General features: G+C 52.5%; 7 protein-coding genes across 7 annotated transcripts; 4 read left to right on the forward strand and 3 right to left on the reverse strand.

Annotated features, from left to right (window-relative positions):
• Positions 1-229: 229 nt before the first annotated feature.
• On the forward strand, positions 230-3,663 carry SEPMUDRAFT_147373 (uncharacterized protein). The gene has a single exon (XM_016904256.1). It carries the CDS (start codon positions 343-345, stop codon positions 3,556-3,558), a length of 3,216 nt encoding a protein of 1,071 aa, XP_016763624.1. The 5' UTR covers positions 230-342; the 3' UTR covers positions 3,559-3,663.
• Positions 3,664-4,081: 418 nt separating this feature from the next.
• Positions 4,082-5,080, reverse strand: SEPMUDRAFT_161672 (uncharacterized protein; the record flags this gene model as incomplete). Its single annotated transcript, XM_016907952.1, has 3 exons — positions 4,082-4,596; positions 4,672-4,949; positions 5,028-5,080. 3 exons carry the CDS (start codon positions 5,078-5,080, stop codon positions 4,244-4,246), a joined length of 684 nt encoding a protein of 227 aa, XP_016763625.1. The 3' UTR covers positions 4,082-4,243.
• A 650-nt stretch (positions 5,081-5,730) lies between these two features.
• SEPMUDRAFT_147374 (ras-domain-containing protein) lies at positions 5,731-7,975 on the forward strand. The gene is made up of 2 exons (XM_016904257.1): positions 5,731-5,916; positions 5,984-7,975. Exons 1-2 carry the CDS (start codon positions 5,842-5,844, stop codon positions 6,725-6,727), a joined length of 819 nt encoding a protein of 272 aa, XP_016763626.1. The 5' UTR covers positions 5,731-5,841; the 3' UTR covers positions 6,728-7,975.
• An 814-nt stretch (positions 7,976-8,789) lies between these two features.
• SEPMUDRAFT_147376 (uncharacterized protein) lies at positions 8,790-10,697 on the forward strand. The gene is made up of 4 exons (XM_016904258.1): positions 8,790-9,518; positions 9,572-9,659; positions 9,730-10,157; positions 10,217-10,697. The coding sequence occupies exons 1-4, from the start codon at positions 9,341-9,343 to the stop codon at positions 10,429-10,431; spliced, it is 909 nt and encodes a 302-aa protein (XP_016763627.1). The 5' UTR covers positions 8,790-9,340; the 3' UTR covers positions 10,432-10,697.
• A 302-nt stretch (positions 10,698-10,999) lies between these two features.
• SEPMUDRAFT_123789 (uncharacterized protein) lies at positions 11,000-15,354 on the forward strand. The gene is made up of 2 exons (XM_016901862.1): positions 11,000-15,142; positions 15,211-15,354. Exon 1 carries the CDS (start codon positions 11,123-11,125, stop codon positions 14,741-14,743), a length of 3,621 nt encoding a protein of 1,206 aa, XP_016763629.1. The 5' UTR covers positions 11,000-11,122; the 3' UTR covers positions 14,744-15,142; positions 15,211-15,354.
• Positions 11,000-16,782, reverse strand: SEPMUDRAFT_131183 (Cation_efflux-domain-containing protein). The gene is made up of 5 exons (XM_016902404.1): positions 16,336-16,782; positions 16,061-16,245; positions 15,595-15,962; positions 15,211-15,464; positions 11,000-15,142 (listed from the first exon to the last, which is right to left on the reverse strand). Exons 1-5 carry the CDS (start codon positions 16,759-16,761, stop codon positions 14,882-14,884), a joined length of 1,494 nt encoding a protein of 497 aa, XP_016763628.1. The 5' UTR covers positions 16,762-16,782; the 3' UTR covers positions 11,000-14,881.
• Positions 16,783-17,481: 699 nt separating this feature from the next.
• SEPMUDRAFT_147377 (4-aminobutyrate aminotransferase) lies at positions 17,482-19,381 on the reverse strand. Its single transcript, XM_016904259.1, has 2 exons — positions 18,134-19,381; positions 17,482-18,077 (listed from the first exon to the last, which is right to left on the reverse strand). Exons 1-2 carry the CDS (start codon positions 19,331-19,333, stop codon positions 17,724-17,726), a joined length of 1,554 nt encoding a protein of 517 aa, XP_016763630.1. The 5' UTR covers positions 19,334-19,381; the 3' UTR covers positions 17,482-17,723.
• Between the last annotated feature and the right edge of the window lie 10 nt (positions 19,382-19,391).

Raw genomic sequence — 19,391 nt, forward strand, 5'->3', positions numbered from 1 at the left:
GCGAGGTGAAGGGAGAACGGCAGAAAAGGTATGTAGAACTACATAGTACTTGTACCTGGTAGGTATTGCCGCCTACAGTACCCTCATAGGTAAGGTACCAGATACATAGGTACCGTAGGTACATGGATGTATCTAGTGCCACAGGGTCAGCTTGCAGCTCTGACTACTGACTACATGTGGCTTAGGTAGGTAGAGGTACGACACACATGGACAACGCCAACAACAACAACAACAACAACAGCAGCAGCAGCAGTAGCGCCTGCCATGGTGTGACGTTTTCGACTATCCGCATACGTGTAGTGCGGTCGATTTAACTCCAACGAGGCCTCATTCCTCACGATCATGGACGAAGTCGAGAATCCCGATCTGCCCAAAGCGGGCGAGGCGAGTCCCACGTTGAGACCCATAGCAAGCGGAGGAGAAGACGCGAATGATGCTATCGGAGCATCAATAACTGTAGCAGCAGCAGCAGCAGGAGGAGGAGGAGGAGGAGGAGGAGGAGCAATAGTAGCGCCAGAAGAAGCAGTTGAGCAAGAGATCGTGCTGGACAGCATCGAGCCAGCCGCAAAGCCTGCATTGCCTGCCTCTCGAGCAGCGGTGCCTGTGCCCGCGCGACCGCCTCTCGTACGACCAGCATCCAACCCTCCGCCTTCACAACCTCCGCCGGCGCCTCCCGGGCAAGACTCCGGACCCCCAGACTTCACGCAGGAGCCGCCCGACAGTCTCACCCTCGCCGACCTCAAGCGGATCCGAAGCACCTTTCCCAATGCCCAAGTCCCGCAGAAACAGCAGCTACTGGGCGACGACAAGGTCTACGACTTCGATTATCAGGACGCGCAGTCTTTTCCCGTGGAGCTCGAAGAATGGTTCAGCTACAATGACGAGGAAGAAGTGAAATTGCGCAAGTGCCAGAAGGTTTTCCACGACGAGTGGAGGACGACCGACGAGGGCAAGCTGGACTGGCTAGATGTGACGGAGGATGCGCGGAGACTATTCATCAAGAAATGGATCACATCGTTGCAGGAGAAACATGCGACGCAGGAGACCATTACGAAGGCTCTTATGATCTTGACCTATGTCGGACTTGGCATCTGGGAGGAAACTGCAGGGCGACAGGAAGGATGTGCGCTGGACGATCTGTTTACAAATGGCAAGATGGGCGGGTCAAAACTGGAAGAGTTCGGCTCATCTAGCTTGCAAGTGCAGTGGATTGTTGCGATGATTGATACTCTGCACTCTAGTGATGGACTTCGCGTGATTTATGACACGCTTCGACGAGTTTGTGATAGGGATTTCGAGAAATCTGCCCCCGAAATGTCGTCTCGCAACGAGTCACAGGCACGACGTGGAGATGAAAGCATGGATCTGTGGTGCTGCTTGACACTCATGTACCTCTTTGTTGAAGTTTCGAGGACTACTGGCAATGCTCAGGCATTGAAAACCGATGTCGTGGCGCTAGAGCCCAGCTTTCTCAACTACTTGACACAAATCATTGCCAGACTCCGGTGGGACGAGTACGCCCCGATTCCACTTACGAAAATGCTACTGCTTGCATGGAAGACAATCTTGATCTCACTAGGAGGCATCATTGAGGTGGAGAAGGTCAAGACTTCGCTCAGGGGGACCAGTGGAGAAGAGAAGGACACTCGTGGTCAACCTTTGATCACAGCATCGCCACTGGACTACCACTTATTCCGGCAAGAAATCAGCTCTAAATACCCAGCCTACCATCCTCCTCCACCACTGTTTCCCCTGGAGCCTGAAAACAACAGCATACTTCCTCCACTGAAGCATCGCAGACCCAGCTATGTCACTGTGTCAGACGCAGCTTTTGCTGGAGCGCCAGCTGTGGGCACTGGCTCAATTATGCATCAGCCTGTACACATAGCAACCCCAGCCCCATCACCTCCGCCCTCGCCTGCAGGTCCGGGTAAGGCTGGAAAGAAGCAGAACTATCAGACGAATCAGATGTTTCCGTTCCTGTATCCTCCTCTCGATGCTAGTAGTAACGATCTCGGCGGCAAGGGTAGTACTGAACTGCAAGACGCTCTAGTTGGCAGAAGATGGGAAGGCGCAGACATTCCCACAAGCATACTTGAGGCGGCTGAGCTTTTTGCCAAACGTATGCGTGCGACACGAGCCATGAAGCAGCTCTGGGAAGCTCGTGTAGACTTCATGAAACAAGAAAGAGGTTGGAAGAAGCTCAACGATGCGAGCGACAACTTGGACGTGGACGACTTCGAGCTGGTCCCCAAGCCGGAGCCAGACCAAACGGCAGAGCAAGGAAAGCCGGTTGCTCAAACAGAGGAACAGCGACGGCTGAGCAAAGTTAACGACTACTACCGCGACTCGCTCCCACACCTGCAGAGCGTTGTGATAGTGCTACTCAAGGCAGTCTTGCAAAACGTCACGGACCTCGTAACTAAGGGTAATGGTCAGAATGGTTTACAAGCTGGTATTCAGTTCAACGAAACCAACAGTGTCAACGGCACCAAACCTGTCGAGAATGGTGTCCATTCAGATGGCATCGAGAGCACCATGGAAGAACTTGACAAGCAACGCTCGCAAGAGATTGCTGCGAAGGCCTTAAGCGCTATTTTACTCCTGCTTTTGAAATGGTTCAAGGTTTCGCACATCTTACAGTACGAATACATGACACAGCTATTGCTGGACTCGAATTATATCCCCTTGATCCTCAAATTGTGGCAGACACAGGAGATTGGCCGAGCATGTCACTTTGAACTGGATCGGGAAGACCGAAATTTCTTCTACTTCTGCCAGAAAAGCTCTCGGCAAGGCGCACCCGCGGCACGACCGGACAAAGATAGCAGCGAAGAGTCGGACGATGATGCTGCTCCACCTCCCATCAAGCTCAAGAGAGAAGAGACACCACCAGAGCAAATCCCTTCCCCAACGACTAGTCCGCCCGACTTCACACATCCACCGGAGATTGACGAGCTTGGCTATCCACAAACGCCGCTTCCGCCATCGCCTTTGAAGCATTACTCGTATCGCAACGTCTTCAGTGCGATCAACTATCTTCGTGTGCTGCAAAAAGTGACGAGGCGCAAAACGCATCGAGCACTATTACTTGTCAGCTACAAGAGCTCCAACCACCTCAAGAAGACGCTCAAGATACCGATACAAATGCTTCGTTATTACACGTTGAAGCTATTCAAATCACAAGTTCCCTTTTGCGGTCGAAAGTGGCGTCAGGGGAACATGAAAATCATCACCGCCGTGTGGCTCTCGGTACCAGCTGAGCTCAGAGACGACTGGCTGTCTGGTGGTGGTGGAGGCATGGGCGGTGCATGTGTCGGAGATGTGGACGGTACCGTCGAAGATGCTCTGCCGCTGGAGCAAAGTCTTCGAGCATTAACACATTGGTGGAATGTCAGAATGTTCCCCGATGTGATGGGAGTGGAAAAGGGAATGTTGGATGAGGAGCAAGACTATTTTGCTAGAGAACTGGAGAAGATGGAGCTTGTGAGAGAAGAGGAATTGGCCGAAGAGCCTGTGCTGGAAGAGCCATGGCAAGGTCCTATCGAGGGGTACTGAGTGCTGGACAGTCTACCATACAGTATACCCAACATTCAATGTGAATCGGTCATCTCTTCGCGACGACGACAAGATAGTATTTGATCAGCCATTCGCCACAGCTCCTTTCCTCGAGGATTCGAGGCAATGTTGAAGTCGTGAATATTATTCGTCCGAATGGACGCAGACATACCTCATAATGTACCTTTTTTACAAGTCTCTGTCTGATAGATAATTCGGCACTTCCATTATTGCCCTCCCAACACAGATCAACCCACGACACTTTGCATAGTCACCCTCGATCACAGTCATCAGCAGAGCGAAACAAAGCACGCCAGCAATGTCTCCAATCAACAACAGTCAAAGCAGCTCGGACGAGTTCGCCAACTACCTCCGCGCCAGTGGTTACGTTCGCTGCCCCAGCTGCGGATGGCCGCTTGGTAACGCTGGCTCTCATCAGTGTCGGAAAAGATAAATCGGGGAGGTCCATGAACTATCATACGTCGTGAATAGGTATTGAGACTGGTGTATGTCTGGGGTTTTTCCATAGCGAGACAAGACCCAAGTTACTAGTGCTTTTGTTCCTCATTCGTCCAATACTGCTGCTGTTGCATGTAGTCTCGTCGGGTTCTGATTCTCTATCCCTCGCAATGCTCTCCTTCCATCTCTCTAGTGAGCACTGGCTTCGTTCTCGATCTAGTACTTTTTACTCCTCGCCCCAGTTCAAGTTGAACCGCCCTTCAGCATTTCTATAATCTCGTAGTCGTTTTACGACATCCTCGCTCGTCGTAGCTTCCACCATGATATTGGCATTCGTCTGAGCGACGAAGCCTTGCTCAATCGACTTGGTGATCCATTGCAAGAGACCGTCCCAGTAGCCTTCGACGTTATAAATAACGATTCCTCGTGCATGTATTCCCAGCTGGTTCCAGGTGACCACCTCCATGAGTTCCTCCAACGTTCCATATCCCCCCGATAGCGCAACAAAGCCTCCTCCTACTCCCGAGTGCATGACCTCCCTGGCCATCATCTGTTTGCGTTGATGCATGTCCTTGACCACTGTTTGTCACCACCGGAAAGAATGTCAGCTCTTGCACCCTGTTTTCTCTTGCGCAGATTTCGAGCATAGCCCACCTGTCGTCCGGCCGTAGACATTCTCATCGATGATCTTGTCGGGCGTATCGGCATCTCCGTTCTCGCGGCCTTTGCGTTCGTATTTGAGGAGAGCTTCGGGGATAATGCCGTGAACGGAAGAGGGTCCTGATAGGGAGACGAGGGTTTTGGCCAGTTCGCCCATCACGCCGACCGTCCCGCCGCCATAGACCAGGCTGATGTTGTTGGCGTGAAAGGCTTGAGCGAGAGAGCGGGCGGCGGCGAGGTGGGCGGGACTCTCGCCAGGTTTCGCACCGCAGCTGGTGCGAGGGTTAGAGGGAATGAAGGCGCTGGGTACAACGTTGTACATATGGAGTTGGTGTCCACACCTGACTTACAAGACACAAACGACGGGGCCGTTCCCGCCACTGCCACTTGGTGGAGGGGTCATGGTGGATGGAGCTATACCGGGATGAGCTGATGCTGGTGGTTGTGGGAGGGAGTAGTAGTAGTGGTGGTGGTGGTGGTGATCAGCAAGCGTAAGGTAGGTGAGAGTGAGAGAGAGAGAGAGAGAGAGTGAGAGTGAGAGGGAGAGGGAGATGGAATGGAGAGAGATGGAGACGGGAATGGAAATGGGAATGGATCTCGCATGCTTTGACGGCGAACTGACATTGGTCGGCGGACTCGATCACGCCCTACCTAGCCAGCGCACAGGAGAGTACGGTGCAATACAATACCTCACAGTGCCTTACCGTTCTAGGACCGTCGACCTCTGCTGTGCGATCGTCGTCTTTAATAACTCGCTCTGGCTCTCAACCTGGAAGGTATGTACTCAAGGCCCCTTGTGGGACGGGGAGAGCCTGGAGATCTCGCACGTGAAAAGAACTTGAGTTGGAATATCCTTATCGGCCTTATCGCCTCGCTTGCCGAGGACTAGTGGAAGTACGTACCACGTGCTGCGGCGCTGCAGCTCTCATCCTTGGCCTAGCGTGGCCTGGCCGACCCTCTAATCAGGTCTTCTCTTCCAACCTATGTCACACACCACACCGACAACACCACACCGACAACACCACACCGACAACACAACAACTGAACACACCATCCAACCCAACACGAACCATCCAGCGCAGATCGTCCTACCCACTTGAATATCCCATATCAGTATTTCACTGCCTATCAGGATCGCGGACCGGAACTGTTGGCGTGAGGAGCATGGCACAACCGATCGGCTACGACTACATTTCCAAGATCGTAAGCTTGGGAGACAGTGGCAGTGGCAAGTCCAGTGTATGTATGCCTGCCCGCCCTTCTGTGACTTCGTCGTCCTGTCTCAGCTCTTCGCTGATTCCCCTAGCTGACGATTCGCCTCTGTGAAGGACGTTTCGTGTCCCATCACGATGTCACCATCGGCGTCGAATTTGGATCGCGCATCGTGCCCGTAGGACCGCCGGCGAGTCTGGAGTACAATATCAACAACCCCGCGAATGCCGTACAGCCCACTCCCAAACCGACCAACGACTCGAAATCGAAAGTAAAAGGGAAATCCCAGCAGCCGGAGCAGAAGCATATGAAATTATCGCTATGGGACACAGCCGGACAGGAGACCTATAAATCAATTACGCGATCATACTTTCGTGGCGCATCGGGCGCGCTACTGGTATTCGATATCACGCGGCGGAGTACTTTCGCATCAGTTACGGCCTGGTTACACGATCTGCGGCAAATCGCAGAGGACGATATTATAGTCGTGCTCGTCGGGAACAAGTGTGATCTGGCTCCTTCTACAGTATCTGGCGACAGCACAGCCCCGAACAAGCGACAAGTGACAAAGGAAGAGGCAGAGGAGTGGTGTAAGGAGAACAAGGTCATGCAGTATGTGGAAACCTCGGCAAAGAGTGGGGAGAATGTGGAGAGGGCGTTCCTGGAGGTGGCGGAGAGAATTTATCAAAACATCGAGGCCGGAAAATACGATTTGAATGATCGGAGAAGTGGTGTGAAAGGGCCTGGAGCGGGAGGGGGCGGCGCGAGGGGTGTGCAGTTGGCGAGGAGTGACAAGAATGCTGCGAAGAAGGCGGGCATCGCAGGAGGATGTTGCTGATGGCTGGTGACCATCATGGGATATATGTATCTTGGCGGCATTATGCTCTCTATCGGCGGAAGAAGATCCTGGCCTGGAAGTCGATATCACGCGCCAACCGAGCCTGTGTGGCACAGGCCACATTGCCCGGTGCTCTGAGCTCCATCTGGCCTGGTCCTTCATACCGCGCGAAGCCCGTCCTTGTGTGTCCTATTCGGCTTTGATCAATGCGGGCGCTCGGCAGCATCTGCTCACTTTGGATATTTAAATAAGCATTGCTGCTACCAAGTTTCAGAGTTGCGATCAGCAACTTGTGTGGGAAAGACCCAAATGACGGGCAGAATCTACGAATCCACCTCGCGGACTGAGTAGCGTCTGGTGACAACGGCACTGCCTACACTCGCTGCGATGACGTTACTGAAAATGAATGAAGAGTACCTACATCCCTAGGCAAGCCGCATGGCATCTCTCTGCCAATGTCATGGACGCTCATTGGCTCAACTCATGAGGAGGCCTACTGGTGCCTCCGAGATCGATGGAACAGTAAGGGCTGGGAGTGCAATGGATTCGGTGGTGCCTGGGATGAAGCGCCTCACACCACAGCAGGACCAGAAAGGGATTAATTATAATGAAGGGGACAAACTCCTTGGCTCACTGCTGCTGCGTGCCTTGCGCGTGCCAAATGGAGATAGACTGTACCACGAAATCATTTTGAGACTCCGCCAGTCCGCCTCGTTGTGAACTTTTCTCGGTAAAGCCTTCTTTTTCCGTCTGCGGAGGCCATCGGACTTTGGGTGCAGCCTCACTCCCATTGGCGTATTCTTCATCACCAACGCGAAATACCTCCTAGGTCTTCGTACAACGTAACCTTGTCGGAAGTATCCGCTACTCGGTTGGGTGGGCGACAGTGACACCAAAAAAAAATCCGGAGGGAATCCTAATAAAAGAGGACGTCTCATGAGAAGATTGGCTGTCACATCGGTTGTCGGTATATTACAGCTTCTCCACTTACAGAAAGGCACCAAGCAACTGCAGGCTTGGCGAGAGTCAATCAGCCGATGACACGAGGTCCTTGCTGGCTCTCTCTCTCTCCCCTCTTCCTCATGTAGTAGAGCTACAGCCAGCAGACGAGAGCACCGCATGGCACGTGCCAAAATCTCATGTTTACCTTACAGTACAGACGTTGTAGGTAAGGTAGGGTAGTAAGGTAAGGTAGGGTAGGTACAGGTACAGGTAGTTATTATAGCACAGTAGCCTCGATCTTCAGCTGTTGACCAGCAGGGAAGTTTCCGATCTCACCGGCACGCGATTCAGTGCAGATTGCGAATGGTGAAGTGCAATTATAAAATAATGATAATAAATTCAAAATAAAAAAATTTGAGGGTCGACCATATAGATGCTGTGGAGTACCAAGGCGGGAGGGTTTGTTGCATCCATGAATAGTCCGGTCAGGTCGGTAGTATGGCAGGCAGCCTTGCTTGTGCACACAGTAAAGTTCTTCTAGCGAAGCATCACCAACAAAGCCGCCAACACACCCAACTTTAAAAAGTCTCCATCCCACTTGAGAAGAATCCAAGACTTCCAAGACCATGTCTGATGGGAAGGATGATGATGACATAAGACATACCTGTAGGCACATTGGACAACAACCTCATCAACAATACATGTAACCATTATATAAACTCATAATATGCAGATGTACAAAGTATACTGTTACTACTGTAGTCTGTACGGGCAATAGTACATGTACCTCCCTCCTATATACACCGTAATACACGGTGGTGGTCGAAACAGGCCAGACGCCTTGCATCCAGTGGTGGGCATTGAACAGGTGTCGGCAACGCCGTCTGATTGGTCCATGCATCATGTGCCTGTCTCCATCGGTTTCAGGTGGTGTTCCTGCCATCTTCAGTGAGTGCCCATCTTCAGCTGCCCCATCGTCATTGCCTCTCGTCGTTCGCCTTGCAGGGAGTGCCAGGGAGACTGACGGGAGGGAAAACACGACTCTACTATTATCCATCAATTTCTGCCTGCCACACACCAAAAACCCAGCCAATGTCATCTCTCCTCGACCACCATCTTCCTCGTCCCCATCCCCATCCCCATCTTCGCCAATAGGCATTATATCGCATCTTTTTGAAAAGTGGGTGACAGACATGTCCTGCTGCTATTAATTACTCTCTCGACCCGCCTTACTCTATTCAGCCTCCGCCCGGCGAAGCTTGTCTGCCAACTTTCTGACGGCCCACGGGAGAGTACCTGTCAGACGGGCGACTGCGCATACTGCTGCTGCTCTACTCACACTGCTCCCCCATCACACTCTCGTAACACACATACACCCCTACCACGCACCTTCGTTTTGCGCATTTCTGTTCACCGCCGTGAGGAGCGTCTTTGAGCCTCCGCGTCGCTGCTCACCACGAGCGACTCCGCTAAACTGCTTCTCCGCGCCCTTACCACAACGAGCCCGATCTTCGAGGAATTCCCACTTTCGCGCAGCTGCGCCCGGTACCGCCTAGCTTGTGACAGCTTCCCGCGCGCGTCGAACAACTACACCCACGAAAAAACTACGAAACGACGCGACTTGGTCCACGACTTGCACGGACGAGCACGAAGCGGGTGTAAACAGTCGCAATGTCGCAATATGGGAAATTCCACAACTTCTGTCGTGATAGTGGCAGTGGATATGCAACGATTCCAGTGTGCAATCTGTTCCTGGAGTCGCGAGCCAGGGGCGGCCGAGACCCATACTTCGACGGATGCCAGCTCACTGGTATCTCGTTGAGCGGAGATCGATATCTGGCCAACTTGGGTGGGTCCAACGCGATCGCGTGTGCTGAGAGCGTGAGATTGACTGTGAAACAGGCTCAATACTGATTGCAGCAATCGCAATCGCAACTTCATGCTTCCTGCTATGGCGGTCGGAGAGGAAGAAAGCTGCAGTTGGCAGAAGGTATGTTGTTGCATGGGAAAGCGGTGCTCATGTCTGAGACCTGCCATGGCTGACTTGTGATGATCTACAGAGAGATGCAATTCTTCCTCCTCGGCTTCATCATCATCATGATCTGCGAGATATTCACTGTCGGAGGCTTTCCTTTGGACGGAGGTGTCCGGAGGGCGTTCTCAGCAGTACATATTGCCGCGGTGGTGGCTACCACCTGGATTCTCCTGATGAATGGGGCTGTAGGGTATCAGCTGATCGATGATGGCACACCACTGTCATTGGCACTGATCTTCGGATCTGCTGCTGCTCTCTTCGTCGGCACTGGGTACATTGCACTGGATACTGCGTTCAGCTGGACCGGGTACTGGGACGACACGCTGTCGGCCCCGAACCAGGCATATGCGCTGTATACTCTCTACCAATTGATCCCGCTAGTATTCCTGGTCATATTCTTCATCCTGGAAGCAGTGCTAGTACTGAAGGTTCTTGGCGAGGTTCGGCCAATGTGTAAGTGCAGATACGTATGATTATTCTTTTGATTGGGCGTATCGCTGACGTTTCGACAGATTGGCTGGTTGCTGCAACTCTTCTGTTTGCGATCGGGCAGATTTTCCAATATGCGATCAGCGTGCACATTTGCAATGGCACGAACGGCAAGATCAACGGCGGACTCTTCGAAACACTATTCACTCTGCTCGGCGTCGTAACGATATGGATATTCTGGTCAAGCATCACGGAGGACGATTGGCCGATGCCTGCTGGCGGTAGTACATACACATGATATTCGGTCTGAGGGTAATGGGTGATAGATCACCACGTAATGTGCGAACAGCGGAGGTACCGATCGCGCCACGTGCAGTCCTTTGAACGGCACTGCTTTGGGTGCACTGAAAGAGCTCGTTGGAGCTTTTGCATTCGCTGCAGGAAATGGAAAAAGGGCGCGGGGCGCTGAGACGACTTCGACGAAGTAATGTGTGCATAGCAGCGATATGAGATACTCCCCACGCGTTGGTTTAGGTAGGAATTGCAAGTGTAAAAGGACTTTTTTTTGGGCACATTTATTGATTTCTTGCTTTCCATAATGTGTTGCCTGAGTGCCTCACTCCCGGATGCAAGCATGTCGCCTGTAACTGCAGTTACTGTACCTTAGCGACATGCAGCACCCCACTTGGATGTAGAACGAGAAAGAACATGGACTGCACCTTCCACACTACACCAACAAACAGCAACCACAACAGAAAGGAACAATTAACGCGTCAGCTGGCGTCACGATCGCGACGTGTGAATACATACACGTACCTACATGTACCTGACCATAAGGTAGGTATGTCCGAAAAGGCGCATCCTGTGTACACTGACTAGGTACATTACCTTATCCTCGCACTTCGGAGTCTTGCCACTGGGCGCCATCGGTTTGCGTTGGAGTCGCTGATTTCATGTTGTTGCAAGCCCTGAGACATACTTAGGCGGTAATGTCTCCGAAGCTCTTCTACACGGATTCCGAGGACGACTCTATAGGCACCGAATACACCACTCAAGACGACGGCGATGGGTTGTACGACATTGAGAAGATTCTCAGTCAGAAAGACAACTATTTCCTCATCAAGTGGCAGGGCTATGCGACGCCTGAAGCGACCTGGGAGCCGCGTGACGGCCTCCCTCCTGACGACAGTGAAATATGGGTGGAATGGCGTCGGCACCTGAAGGCCGTGAGAGATGGGCGCGAACAGGCGTTTGACCAGCATCAGTGGCAAAAAGAATGGGAGAAGCATCGAGACGAGAAGAATCGCAGACGAGCTCGAAGAAATGCCAAACGTCGCAAGAAGAATCTGCCAACTCGCCCGGACACGTTGGAAGAGGAAAGCACGCACGCCGCAGACTCTCACGAAGAGGAAGATTCTGAAGATGATGCGCCTTTGGCGTTGCGCACAGCCAACCGTCGTGCACCGCCACAGCAGCCTGTTCATCGCAAGGGTGTGGCTCAGAAACTCACGAAGCCACGCCGTGAGCAGCGAAATGCCTCGTCTTCTAGTGACGAATCTGCAGAAATCACATCGGACGACAGCGAGGAGTCACTGGTAGTAACAGGCTCCCAGAAAGTCAAACTCCGATCACCATCATCGATCAAGAGACCCTCCAGGGAAGACGTCCGCAGGAAGCGTTCTCAAACCTCCTCCGTGGTATCGCCAAAGAAGCAGCGTCTCAACTCACACTCAAAATCACAGGTCACGCAAGATGAGCGTATACACGAAGCACAGCCGCAACAACGGCCATCTGCCCCAATGCGAACTCAATCATCCCAGTCTGCCATACCTAGGAAGAACGTGCCAAGCAGTAGTGCTTCAGTCGCCTTACCCGCTCGAGCTAAGAAGTCGAAGAACGTTATGTCAAACTGGGATGGCGAGGCTAAAAAGCGCAAACGTGTACCGAAGGTCGGGTCCGTAGTTGATGAGACAGCACGGCCTGGGTTTCTTCATCTTCGGATGCAGCACGCAGTCCAGAAGAGCACTCGCGAGGAAGGTGCTCCTGATCTTAGTGCCTTGAACATTATCGATCCGAAAACGGGGAACGTGGTTGTGCCGTCCAAAGTCAGCACTGCTTCAGTCGCGGCAGCAGAACAGTCTGCCACAAAGACAGCTACGGGAACCAGTACTGCTCCAGGAGTGACTGCCAGTACCCCTCCTGCTACGATCGTGAGCGGTATCGATGGCGCGTATTCGAGACGGTCGCCACCGCCCAGTGCTAGGAACCCCGAAGCATTGCCTGTACGCTCCACCGAGGGCTCTGCTAGCGATCTGCGTGCGGAGAACACCTCGGAGCACCAACATTCTGCTACATCAGGTGATGCGAACGCATCGCTTTCCATCCGAAAGACTGCCATATGCCGTTTTTGGCGAGAGGGCACTTGCAAACACAGTGCGCAGAATTGCAGCTTCGCGCATTCTTTCGCGGCTGGCGATGCAACGAAGATAGGTGGCGAGTATGCCTCAAAACTGAGACTGCCGCCACCAGACGAACGGTATGATCCTGGCCAACTCCGTTGCCATTTCTTCCGCACTCACGGAATTTGCAAGCGCGGAGCTGTCTGCAAGTATGCCCATCATGACACACCATATGATGCTCCACCGCCAGGCGTCACGGTCGAAGATGTGAGAGCGAGCCAACTCGTGTATGCACAATCTACCATGTCACGAGACCCGCAAAAGACTAGGAAGCGTCCCGATAGTGGCAAGCAGCATTCTAGCGATCTTACTTGCTACTTCTGGCGTACCCAGAATAGTTGCAAAAAGGGCAAGTACTGCCCATTCTCACACTCGGATACTGGTTTCAACGCGCCGCCGCCACCTGGTATACTCAAGAATATGCTCCGGTCGAACGAGGCGCCAGAGCCCAGAACCAACTTGGCGCCTATGGGGAATCATCGATGGACGTCAGGCGCGGATGCGGAGGTACCACGACAGTCTTTTGACAGACCAGTGTTTGGTGAGCCGCAGTACGCAAAGGTGCCAGAAGCAACTCCCGCACGTATGGGGTTTCATGGCGCTTCTGATCTGGTCTTGTCACCAGAGCCACTAATAGCGTCACCTATGCACACATCTTTGCCTGGCCCCCAGATATCACCAGAATCAGGAAACTCGCTGTGGGATGTCGGCAGTGCGTCTGCCGCAGTGATCACGAGAAGTGCGATGCTCAAGCTGTACCACCAAGGCAGCGAGCATCCTCATAGCATTCGACTCACACTCGATGTATTCGGAGACGATATGTTTACGCGTATGGTAGGAGATAGTCCGGTCCTTTGCGCAGAGCACGCGATATTGACCAGCGATGTGCAAGCTGTGCTCTGGCAGGACATACAGAACAGTTCCAACGCAGCTTCTGCGGTCATACATATGGATGTGTCTCCGAAACACGAGGTATCAAGCGCAGCAGAGCTTTGTAAGCTGCACGAGTGCTGTTTGCTTGCCTCTGTGGAGGGTTACAGCGCAACGAACATACTGGTCTATCCGAGCAACGCCGAACAGTGGAAGTTCCTCGATACGCCGGGTCTGCCTTCGGACAGTAGTGCCTCGCTGAAGCTCTGTGCATTTGACGGCTGTCCGGATCTTCGACGCAGGCTGAGCTCGAGACTCACACCCATGAGACTTGATCCACGGTCTCCTGCTCTCATCGTCGGTGAAGTGTTGGCGCAAGTGGAGCGTAGCCGCATCTTTGATAAAGGGGTCGAAGCCGTCTTCCTTATGATACCTCCTGCACACGCGGCCGAGCTTGATTTCTTGAAGCAAGTATTCGTCGAGATGAAGTGCAGGGTGTATCACGCCGGAATGCCTGGATCGTGGTCTTACTTCTGCAAAAGATACGACAGAGCTGGTGTGGTCTTAGTGCATCCGAATACACCTCTTTGGCGCATTCCCAAATTACACGAAATGACATTGCGTCCTACCTCTTTCTTCACGATTGGCATCGACCATACTGCAGCACTTCTAGACGACCGGGAGGATGTTTTTGAATGCACGCGGTTGTTTCCTCTCGGTGGCGCTGCGCTCTTAACTGATGATCTGATCGCTCACTATCCAGAAGAGGCCACCGAGATCATACAGAACTTCCTCAATGCTACAAGCAGCAAGCCGGAAGGTGCCGAGGTGTACAAGATCGTCGCCCGGCCCGGACTGAAACGTTTCCTGCTGGAAAATTTCATAGAACGAGGCCGACCGGATGAGCGCTGGTTGCGTTTGTATGGGGCCGTGTGTGATCTTTGCCCACCAGAGGACGAAGACCTCGAGGATCCACCCAATCCGTTGGCTACATCACACTTGGTCTCCATCAACCCTGATTTACTTCCGAGCTTTGCTGGGCTGTGGGAACGTGACCAGGAAGCTGCAGCAGACGTGCTGGTTGAGTGGTTTGCAGGATGGGCTCTGCTCCACGCCAGCAGGTTTCGAAAGTTTGCGGTGATTACCGGCACAGGCGCAGACGATCGAGGCTGGGCACTCCGATACCGACATATTGGTGTCATGAGGCCGGAGCAAGCGATGAAGTACGTGATCAGGGGGAACAAACCACAAAAGGGTATTCGCAATTGGAAGGCCTCGTAGTAATGAATAGACAACTACTACCATTCTGCGTGTATCCATATCATTTCTTCTCAGATATTCCTCGTCTCAATTCTCTCTACCCTGCCTCCCGGCTGCATGTAGCCAACTTGATCAAACTCTCCAAGTTAGCAGGCAGTATCACACTCTCTCGGCATCGTTCGCATGTCCTGTGGGTCCACTCGAGCTATAATCAATGGTGACAAAACACCGATCCACCTCTTGCAACCCTTCACAGCAATACTGTAACGTCTCGGCGACGTCGTGCGCGTGATGCAATTTCGTGTCGGGTTCCATGAGCACGTCAATTTCCACCCACACGCCATCTCCCGCGTGGTAGGCAGTGACGCTTTTGAAACCTTGCACGACGGGACTGAAGCGGTAGGCGATGTACATTAATTTCTGTGTAAGAGGAGGAGGGTGGTTAGTATGGTTTACTCTTTTTTTTACTTTCTTTTCTTGCAACGTACCTTGATAAACTCCGTATCAGCAGCTTGACCTGATAATCTCGTGATATTTTCAAAACACGTCGAGGCCCAATCGAAAATGATGAAGATGGATAGAATGGCGGCGCCGGCGGGATCGAGCCACCAGATGTCGGCGTAGTAGCCGATGAGGGGGAAGAGGAGGGAGAGGGTGTTGAAGTTGACGTCGGTTTTGCAGTCTTTGGCTAGGGCTTGGACTTGGGTGGTTTTGATTGGGGAACAGCCGAACCAGATGATGCCTATAATGATGATGATGAAGTCGCGTCAGTTTTTTGAGGGGCTTCTTTTAGGGGGAGGGGGGGTTTCTCTTGTAGAAAATTGTAGGTCAAGAGAGAGAGAGAGACAGGGAGAAAGAGCCGTAATGTATACCTTTGACAACCACCGTCGCGACCAAAGCAGCAATGGCCGCATTTCCCAAGGCTTCAGCCTCTCCTTCCAACGGCATCAACTTCTCGACGGATTCTTGCAGAATTTGCGCAAACGAAATGACCATGATGATGGAAAAGACCAGAATCCCCAAGGGTTCGAGACGTTTGCGGCCGACGGGAAATCGTTTTTGCAGCCGATCGAGTCTCCAGCCGACGATTTTGTTCGTCGTCCAGACAATCACGGTGCAGAGGAGGTCCAAGGCGGAATCTAACAGGCTGGCAATTAGGGAGAGAGAGCCGGTGGTTGATGCGGCGAAGATTTTTCCCGCGAGGAGGAGGATGTTGGCGATTACGTTGACGTTGATTGCCCTTGGGAACGGTCAGTGAGGTGGAGGAGGAGGAGGAGGAGTGTTTCATTTGATTTTCTGATAACAAGTGGATAGATCGATACCATCACAGGTACATACCATTTCGCTCGTTTCTCCGCTTGCGCCCGTTTCTTCTTCTCGTCGTCTGGCAAGAGTTCATAGATATTCCCCTGTACATCCTGAATCCCACCGCCTCTCTCGCGCGTTCCGTCGTTGTCGGGATCGGGGTCCATGGATTCAAGAACATCATCTGCCACTGCCATCACAATCGCATCGACCTCGAGCTAAAAATCACCATATCATCAATCATTCCATCTCTCTCATCATTACACACACACATCCAAAAAAAGAATAGAAAAACAAAGGACACTTACCCAATCATTCAACCGCTCATTCTGCGCCTCATAGAATTTACGAACTTCCTTCTTCTTCATCTCCTTCAACTCCTCATCGGATTTGCGAAACCGTTCGAGCTCGTCATGATTGATATGCGTCAAGAGCTTATTTTTCAAATCCTCTCTCCGCTCATCTTCCAGTGCCGTACGCGCTGCATCGCGGAATCTCCAGATGCCCGGCTTGGGAGCCTTTCCGTCGAGAATTTTCGGGCGAGGTCTTGCGTCGTTGTTTCCATTTGCATTCACTTCATCATGGTAGGTCTCGTAGCCTGTTCCGGATTCCAAGTCTCCATTTCCCCCTCCTCCTCCTCTGCCTCCGTAACTGCTGGTGCTTTTCTTTCTGTTATTTGCACCGCTCTTGGGTTTACCAACCAAAGGCGTAGGGAGAGATCTCTTGCCGACCATGTTTTTGTTTTCCCTTCTGCCTACCACACACAACCCAACGGAGGATGAGCAAATACGAGGAATGCAAGGAGGAATTAAATTTAATGTATAATACCATACAATACTACAATTGCCTCTTTCTTGGCCCAATACCTCCTATATGTACCTAAGCAAGGTACATCATTACATGAAATCCCCCACGCCAACCGAACGCCTCCTTGGTGACGCGACGATTGACGATGACGTACAGACACGGTACAGTGCAGTGCGCGTAAATCTCCATTAACTCCCTTTGTACTAGTCCTCGTTATACCTGTAACCTGATCCTCTCTCAAGCGAGTCAAGCCTTTTTCCAACCTCTGCATCATGCACACACGCACCGTCATGGTGCGGGCCGTGGACCGTGTCACTCCGATTCTACTAGTCTGGATACATGTAGTTCGCTTGACTACTAATAAGTGGACAGTGCGGATCTGCCGTGGAGGAACATTTTGCGCATGTGAGCAGGCCGGTAACCGAAGAAGAGGCATCGCATCACAGTACCTCCTACTGCTCCGGGGGAAACGGGCTGCTTCGATAAACAAGACGGTGAGCACAACTACCTGCCTGCTCATCATAAGAGGTAGTGCTGTATAGAGAGAATGTGCTCGTCAAGGCGGCTGGCGGCTGGCTTGTTTCAGGTCTCCCGAGTGCTTGATCCAGCCACAAAGCTTGGTCAAAAGGCTAGAACTTCTGAAATGGAACGGAATCAATATCTGAAATGTTTCGAGACGCGCACTTCTTCAAACACGCCGTACGATAGTTGGTTTTTTGACACAGAAACCTCTTGGTCCAACGTCGTCGTCCCATCCTGAACGCCATGCAGTGTTCCAACGTTGTCGTTCGCCCATCGTTCCGAACAAAAAGAAACAGAAAACGCTTCAATGCTTCTCAAATCATCATCATCATTAGCATGCCACAACGGGCTTTCGTCCATTCGCGTCTCATGATCGGAACACCTTCTCGAGCCCCTCCAAGAAGATGTCGGCATGCTTCTTCTGGAAAATAAGCATAGGCCTCAAACGTACGGCTCGCTCGCCCGAACCGCCGATGTTGATACCCACACCCTTGGCCTTCTTCAGAACCTCATCGCGGTTGGGGGAGTCCCATGCAATAAACGTGCCTTGGCCCTTGCCACGGAGGTTCTGAATCTGGCCAGGATATTGCTTGCCGAGGCTCTCAAGCCCATTGTAGAGATATTCGCCCGTAACAGCAGTGTTCTCCACAAGGTTGAGGCGGTCGACTTCGTCAATGATGGCACGGAAGAGAAGGGCACGAGCGGGGTCACCCATCCATGTCTGTGCCCTGTCAGTAATAGGTCATGGCGGAAAATATTGGGCGGGACTCGACTCACATTGAATTGGCGGTAAGGCTTGTTGGGCCTCAGCTCAGGGTTACCAAAGTAGTAGCCAGCAGTCTGCGCCTTCTTGCTGAATGTCACCATGTCTGGTGCGTCCTTGAGGTTCCAGTGCTCGTGTGCCCAGAACTTTCCAGTGGCACCAACACCAGTCTGCACTTCATCGACAATCAGGAGTACATCGTGCTTTCGAGTAACTTCACGAAGGCCGTTGAAAAAGGCTGGGCTCGCATGATTATCACCACCCTCAGACTGGATAGGCTCGACAATCACTGCAGCAGGCTTGTTGTGGTAGTTGACGAGCAGATCCTCAACCTCAGCCAAGCAGCGAGCCTCCTCCTTCGCATTCTCCTCGACATGCTGCTCGAGCGGATACTTGAGAGCTGGGAATGAGGCCTGAGGCCAGTCGAAGGCAGGAATGTCGAGCTTGTGAATCGGCTTCGAGCGAGTGGTCGAAAGAGAGCCGAAGAGTCGTCCGTGGAAGGCAGTCTTGAAAGACAAGATGGACATGTTGTTTGGCGAGCCAGGAGACTGGTTGTTCATGGAAGACGAAATTTCCTCAGCAGTGAAGTCAACGTCAGGGCCGCCACGCTGCTGACGACGTTTCCACATAAATGCAGCTTTGTACGCGAGCTCATTGGCATCAGATCCAGCCTGGGCAGTGAAGACTTGGTCACATCCCTTGGGCGCAGCCTTCAAGATGCCAGTCTTCAAAATGTGTGCCCAGTCATGCTGTGGAAAGTTACCCAGGGCGGGCCGGTTGATGATGGCAGAAGCCATTTCTGGAGTGGTCGCAGCAGCGAGCAGGTTTGGGTTGCTATAGCCAACGGGGATCGAGGCAATCTGTGCGTACACGTCGAGCAGCACATTTCCATCCAAGTCCGCAATGTAGTTGCCAAAGCTGTTCTGGTAGTTCGCCATCATATTCAAGGACCGCGTGTCGAACACCGCGTCCAGTTCTGCGATCGCCTCTTTCGACTTCGGGCCTGGGATCTGTGTGCGAATGACGGGTCCGGTCGGCTCGTCTGGGAAATACGGTCGCTCAGTCGAGTCTGACACTGCGGATTTGACGGCTGCTGCCGCGCTGGCAAGGTGTGAGGGCGACTTGGTAGCCATGGTTCGCTGCACCATTGAGGGACGGACGGACGATCGAAGTGTCTGCTGCAGGCGGGTAGTGCTTCTCAGGAGGGACGCCATGGCTGCTGAAGTGGTTGATTATCAGTCAGGCGGGGAGGAGATCAAGATGGGTTGGTGA

This window comes from Sphaerulina musiva, assembly GCF_000320565.1.
Source record: "Sphaerulina musiva SO2202 unplaced genomic scaffold SEPMUscaffold_2, whole genome shotgun sequence".
Classification (NCBI taxonomy): Eukaryota; Fungi; Ascomycota; class Dothideomycetes; order Mycosphaerellales; family Mycosphaerellaceae; genus Sphaerulina; species Sphaerulina musiva.